At 36.6% G+C, this 7,467-nt stretch overlaps 1 protein-coding gene across 4 annotated transcripts in view; it reads right to left on the reverse strand.

Moving 5' to 3' along the window:
- Positions 1-7,467, reverse strand: part of ZEB2 (zinc finger E-box binding homeobox 2) — a 131,557-nt gene that overhangs the window by 29,706 nt on the left and 94,384 nt on the right. For all 4 annotated transcript variants that reach the window (XM_054723003.1, XM_054723002.1, XM_054723000.1 and 1 more), the window contains one exon: positions 6,941-7,012. In XM_054723003.1, the coding sequence (XP_054578978.1) occupies positions 6,941-7,012 (72 nt within the window). The remainder of the gene's footprint in view (positions 1-6,940; positions 7,013-7,467) is intronic.

The following is a 7,467-nucleotide window of genomic DNA, read 5'->3' on the forward strand; positions in this document are numbered from 1 at the left end:
AAAATATTGGAAGCATGTTTAATGACTATATTTAGAGTCAATATATGTAGTGACTTCTTGGATAATAATTCGCTTGCATTATGTAAGATTAAGAATGGAGACCTAAATTGGCTTTGCCCAGTTTCTACATGCAAGGTGTTCTTCTTTTCCCAGCAGAGGAAGCAACGATGCAGGTGGTTATTAATAGCCCTTTATAACTAGAGTAGTAGATTGTCTGAGTAAATATAACTTCCACACTTTCAAAGAGGAAACAACAGGGGCCTATTTGGGTCTTGAAATGCACGTGAAACAGCATTAATGCTAATGATCACCATGTACCTACCATAGATCCTTGTTACTACTAGCTCTCAGGCAAACTCATGTTTATAATGCTCCTAAGTTTTTCCATTTCTCTAATCTTCTTGGAAAACAGTTTTTTCACACACTCTTAAAACTTCTACTTCTAATAATTTCATTCTGAATTTGAATCCGATTAACATCAGAAAGATGTAAGGTTTCTTGTGAAAATATATGCTTTGTCTTATGTGTTAAAACATACAATTTTTTTCACTTCTAAAATATTAAAACAAATGTAGAAACATTAAATGAAATGTGAAAAATTATTAATATAAATCAGAGTTTGCAATGCTTTATGTTGTTATAAATCAATTTTGCTATGCTGCTAATCTAACTGTGTTGTCAAAAGTAGTAATACCCTAGGATGTTGTCCTTTGCCTTTAACAAGTTGACGTTAGGAACTTAAATCCTGGTTTCACCCTGAAGATACTGGACTTAATCCCCTGCACAGGGAATGCCTTCCCCTACTGGGGCTTCCTTCTCAGAGTCCATTTCTTCTCCACCAATTACTTGTTCATTCATTTATTCATGTTATCAGTCATAATGTGTACCATGTGTATTCACTGCTGAACTGGGCACTTTGAGGGAAACGGAATAGTTTCCTTCTTAAAGCAAATATTTTGGGGGGCACTTTTAATATGTATATACATATATACATATATATCCATATATACACATATATACATACATATATATATGTATATATATATATATATATATATATATATATATATATATATATATACTAGAGGCCCAATGCATGAAGATTCATGCAAGAATGGGCCTTCCTTCCCCTGGCTTTTTGCTCCAGCCCGAAGCTGCCTTTCCACCTTCCAATGCTGCCCCGAGGCCCAGAGCGGCTGGGGCGGTGCAGAACGCCTGTGTCCTGCCCCCGGCCGCTAGGGACCTGCATATGCAAATTAACCCACCATCTTTGTTGGGTTAATTTGCATACTCACTCCTGATTGGCTGGTGGATGTTGCAAAGGTATGGTCAATTTGCATCTTACTCTTTTATTAGTGTAGATTATGTATTTAATCACCTCAACAATCAATCCTATGAGTTAGGTATCATTATAATCTACCTCCACTTTACAGCTAAAGGAATTGCTTTATCCTCATGAAATTAACTAGGTGAAAGAGGTGCAAACAGCATACTAGTAAAGAGGAACAATGCAGCATGCCCAAATTAGTCATGTGCACCTGAGGGTGGTGGGGTTTCAGAGAGGAAGAGATTGGTGTGGTTTGGGTGTTCAAGGATGACCACATGAAGGAAATGGGATGTGAGTTGGCCCTGACGGGTGGGGAGAATTTGGATGACTGGAGGGAAAGGGAGAGAGAGATTATCATGTCAAGGAAAAGCATGGATAGAGATTCAGGTTGGCATAAATGTGATTCTTTCTGGATATTACCGAGGACTTGGTCTGATAAGAATGAAACATTATTGGTATGAAATGAACGGCACTTAATACCAGAGAAGAATGTGGATTTTGCCCGATAAGTAAGAATTAAGGAGACTAAGAAGGAAATTTAGACAATGAGAAAAGAATTATTGGAAAAATGTGAACTGAGAAATAGAGGAGTGCATGAAGGCTAGAGAGCAATCAAATGTAACGGAGGAGTTTCTTGTTTGGGAGACTAGAATAATGAGAGATGAAACTGCCTGGTTAGTTATTTCAGACGAGGGGTCAAAAAGATGTCAACTTGAAAAGGTGAAAGGGAAAGCAAGTGTTGTTTCTCTCATTTGCTCCCTCATTTCTTCAAAACTTCTGACCTAGACCATTCTAGGATTTATGGTAATAAAGCAACCAAAACCCCATACCACTCCTGCCCTCACGTAGCTTACAATTTAGTGAGGAGAAACATACCTGCAGGTGACTAAATATAATATGAGAGAGAATGAAATAGATCCTATAAGAAGACTCTCAAGGGAATGAATGGTTAATCCTGAGTTGGAGACTATAAGATGGAGATGGTGCAAATGGCCTTAAAGAGGGTGTGTGATGCTGTCAGGCTAAGAAAGCTCCCAGGCTAAGAAAGAATGAGTGGCTTCCTAGGTTGAAGGAAAACCACGGGCAAAGGCAAAGGGGTATAAATGGTAAACAACCTTTCCGAGCTGGGGCATATTCTGGGAAGTGGTATTAAAGGCGAGATGGGGTTAGATCATGGGAGGGGGCAGGGCAGCTCAGCTCAAAAAGCCTACTCATTCTGAAAGCAATGGAGAACCATTCAAGGTTGAGTCTGAAATGGAATGGGGGATGAGTTACAATTATCCATCTGCCCTAAGTGTCACAAAAACAACTTCTAACTAACTTTGCTAGGGTGAAGAAGGTATTAAAGAAACTAGGAATTGAAAACAGGGGGTCCAGTAAGCAAGATATTATAATAGCTCAAATGAAAGATGAGGATTTAAAATGATACAAGTGATGTATGATAGTGTGACGAGAGCATTCATAGTGTTCAATGACAACTTAGACAAAGTAGGTAACTGTCAAAGATGATGCCATCATTTCTAGCAGCATCAGCTCCTCAGAGTGGTGGGAACCCTTCTGAGGCAAAAGAAAATGTCTGGTGATTTAGATTTATTTCCAAATCTGCCATCAGTTAGCTATGTGGCATGTTGTGGGTTTTTTTTCCCCCTAGTTTCCTCAACTATCAAATTACAGTTAGGGAATTGTTCTGGAGTGTAACTTTTAATTTTAGAATTCTGTGATTCAATTCAACTAAACCTTCCCACTTCTTCTTACAGATTTAAACTCAGCAGAATATATTATGAAGGAGATGCTTTTAGATTCTAAAAGACTACTTTATTTATATAAAGTTAAACTTTACTATTTAGTAGATTTGTAAAATTGAGGAAGAACTTCAGAGGTCTTTTCTTTACATTTAGTTAGGAATGAATTTTGTGTGATGAGTATTCAGAGAGAAATATTGGAGACATTGTCTTTGTCATCCCTCTAAAAGTTATTCCAGTTAATAACAAATTTTTATCAGAAAAAATGCTTAACTTTTTTTGTTGTTAATCCTCACTCTAGGATATTTTTCCCCCACTGATTTTTATACAGAGTGGAAGGGAGGGGGAGAGACACAGATAGAGAAACATCGATATGAGAGAGAAACATCGATCTGGGAGAGACACGTCGATTGGTTGCCTCCTGTATGTGCCCCCACAGGGGCCAAGGATCGAGCCTGCAACCAAGGTATGTGTCCTGGGACCCTTCAGTCAGTGGGCTGACACTCCAACCACTGAGCCAAACTGGTTAGAGCAACTTTAAAAAAAATGTATCTATTCCAGTGTCTACTGGTTCTGCTTTGATTAGAAAAGAAAAATGGAATCTGACATTAAACAGTTCCGTATTCATTCATTAATAAAAACATTTATTGAAAGCCTATGAATTTTAAGGCACACTTGCAGACAATGTGGTAGCCTAAGAAACAATCCAGGCTTTTAGAGTTTGCAATCTAATTTGGAAAAGACAATATATTAATTAGCAGCACACTACAGCCTCTATGGAAAGGTTAGCTGATTTGTTCTATAAGAGTTCATTGAGGAAGATATCAGTTAAGTTGGGATGGCTAGAGAAGGTCAGCGGGATCCTCATCAGAAGGACTTGGATGAAGAGAAATATATGGTTCATTAATAAGTAATTTCAACCAGAAAACATGTCTTATTTCAATTTCCCATGTAGTTAGCATCTAAAAAGATGCTAGTCGAAGAAATAGTAACTTATAGTTGGGAAGAGATATGTATTTATTCTCTAACAGGGCTGAGTTATAAACTGAGGATCAGCAGTAAATTCCCAGTTACCAAGTTTGTTGTATTTGCTCAGCATTCTTTCACAATTGTAGTTATTTGAGCCTTTTGATTGAATTGACCATTCTCTCCCTTTTGAAACTTTCTTTTTTTTTTTGCCTTCTGAATATTTCATATTTCTTCTCTCTTAAAATCTTTTTTCTTTCAATGAATTTGACTTTTCTTTCTACCCACCAGGAACCCTGTCCTCAACTTTCTACTTGTTTCAATAAACACACTCTCAATTGTAAGTCTCATAGTCCCAAAATATTAAATACTATCTGAATATATTTGCATGACTCTCAAGTATCTATAGCCAGCCCTGATTTCCTGGGTTTCAATTCTTCATTTCCAGTGGACATTCTCATCTTCTCCTATATATTTGTCTAACTTTTATGTGAAATTATTTGTGTCTAAAAACCAGCTCAAGGTCTTCTCCCCAAAATTGGATCATTTTTTTCCTGTTTATCTAGAAATAGCAGGTATTGCCATATTCTAAACACACAAAGTGTAATCTTGAAGCTATTTTGACTCCATCACTGAGGGGATCAATGGGTCCATCCGTAAGAAGTCATGTTGCTAATTTCACCATGGTCACCACCCTAGGACAAGCTTTTTATCACTTTACACCTGAACGACTACAGTGACGTCGAGATGGTTTATTCCCCCAAACAAATCACGGTAGTGTAACATGACCCAAATTGTGTTTGTTGCTTTGTGTTCTCCATCAGCTGGCTTCGACTTAAAATGTCCACTTCATTTCCATGAATTGCCTCCTAGGACCCCGCCAAATCCTTTTCCTATTTTCTGAGTAAATATTGAAGTTTCCTTCATTGGCTAACATACTCCTCCTTTGCTGGAAAGCTCTTCCTCACTCCTCTATGCCTATGGAAAATGTACTTAGTTCAAGTTTCAGCACCATCATAAAACCTTTTCTAAATACTAACATGATGGGATTTCTCTCACTTCTATAATTTGAAATAATTATGGTTCTTGACATTTGTTGCATATTTATCACATATTTTCACTTATTATTATTTTTTGAGTGTTAGTCTCATCTTCCACATTAAATAATAACCATGCCTTGGACTGCCTGACCCGTCTTCTACCACACATACCCATAGCAGTGAACATAGAGAAGACAGTCAATGCATACTTATTGATTGATTTATTGACTGAATACATATAAACTATAAGGAGCAGCAAGCAGTATGAGAAAAGGCATCTTAAAGCTAGTGTGTAAACAGCTAGCAAACTGTCACTTTGTGGAATAAATTTACTTTTGTGACACTTCAAATGCCTATAAAGTTAATAAAATTAGCATTTATTTATGCTTGAAGTTGAAAGTTAATATTTATTTTTAAAAGAAACATGAATCCATATTTGACCTCATGAGTTGGGACATTGTAGAAAGTATCTTATTTATGGTATTTATTATGATGCTTTTATATAAAGTTATTTTGTCCTGTTTCTATCTTACATGGTGAGGGTACCCCTGCAACAGAGACTATTGAAACTAGAAACACTCTTAAGAAGCAACTAGTTCAATCTATTTATTTTTCAGGTGTAGAGAGTGAATTCCAAAGAGGGTAACTGACTTGCCCAAGGTCAGAAGCTAGTTATTGCCAGAGCTGCACCTAAAAATTAGGATTCTATACTTTTTCCAAAATCCCATATTGTGCAGTTTTATTTTTGTAACTAGATTTTCATTATTTTTCTTATTTTATACCCAAGAAAGTGAATTAGTACCTTGTAAGTTATTAATAAAAGCATTCTAAATAGAAGCACAGCCTGAGCAATTTATTATGATGTTCATCAACATAAGAGAAATATGAATATAACCTTAATTATTCACATTTCTAAAACTTCATAAAACCGTAACTTTTTTCGATTGGTGATTTGAGTGGAAGTAGTTATGTGATTTTATTTTATTTTTTGGTGTTGTTTTGGAAGAGAACATTAATACGGGGCACTATGCTAATATTTGTAATGGTAGCGTGAAGGGCTGTTTGAAACACCAACAATAATTCGCCTTATTCAGGAAAAGAGATAAACACAGTAAGTCTATGTAAATTTGCACTGGCGCTGTGAGAATGTGAGAGAAGATGCTGCTGGGGGACAGAACATGGACTTTGACAGTTGTCTGGAGACTCCATCAGACAGCAGTAGCCCAGGAAAACAAAATACCACTTACTACCTGCCCACTGTCTTTTTTTTAGCTCTACTAAAAAGAGGTAAAACTGTCAGTTTTTCTTTATAAAACCTTTGCTTAGAAAATATTATTTGGAAGTGTTAGAGGGCACTGAGCATTAAAAGTAAAGAAAGACTAAAAAGGAACTCAGATGACCAATTTTTGTGAGCAATGTTCATGGAAATTTGGTTTATCTTTCTGGAAAAAAAAACAACAACACATTTTACAAACAAAATTACACTGTATCATTTGAATCCTGAATGACAAATATCAAGTGGTGGCTAGATGAGGCATATTATATTCTGATTTTAAAATTATTTGTGCAATCTTTTAAAGTAAAAATTACAGAAATTTGCCAAACTCATGATTTGAAAGGGTTTTTATTCATCCAGTTCACCTTTCTCAACGTTCATAGGAAAATGAGGGGTTTAAGATATATTTGCTGAATAAAATACCAAAAACATAGAGAGTTCTGATTTGCAACAAAACAGGAGACGTGCAATGTCTAATTTGATTGTGAAATCATGGAATTACAGATGGAAGGGTCAGTGCTTCTTTCCCCAACTCGCTAAATCCACATGACAGGGCAAAAGTGAGCTTCGTGAGGTCAACTTCACTTACCTGTACCATTGTTAATCGTGGTCTGGATCATGGCTTCCGGCCCCATCGTGTCATAGTCTTCCTTCATTTCTTCTGTGGGGGAAAATTATCTTTAGCATTTGAAAATTGTAAAAAGGCTTACTATACTAAGCATGCCAACCACAGGAACAAGGAAGAGTCTTTGAAAGGAAACAGAGAAAAGGCTTGTTGTAAACCTCTAAACAATAGCTTTGTTCAGGCAATTGAATGAATCCAATAGTGCTAGCTGCACAAGAACTTATTTACTTTAAGCATTACTGCAAGCTGTGAAAAACAGAGGTGCTTATTTGGGGCAAATGAAGGGCTTTTCTTCTGGTGGCAGTTCTAGTGACAAACAGGGGGAAAGATATTATTTTTTCAATAAGAGTCAAAAGCAACTAGTATTTGTACTTACAAAGAGCCATGCTAGCTGCTATGCCTCTAGTAACCCTGGATGGTTAGAGGCAAGTCAGGATTTCTTATTTTATTTTCATACTTGTCTCCCCTTTGTATGGCACTAACCTACACAT

Source organism: Eptesicus fuscus, chromosome 11, assembly GCF_027574615.1.
Source record: "Eptesicus fuscus isolate TK198812 chromosome 11, DD_ASM_mEF_20220401, whole genome shotgun sequence".
Taxonomy (NCBI): Eukaryota; Metazoa; Chordata; class Mammalia; order Chiroptera; family Vespertilionidae; genus Eptesicus; species Eptesicus fuscus.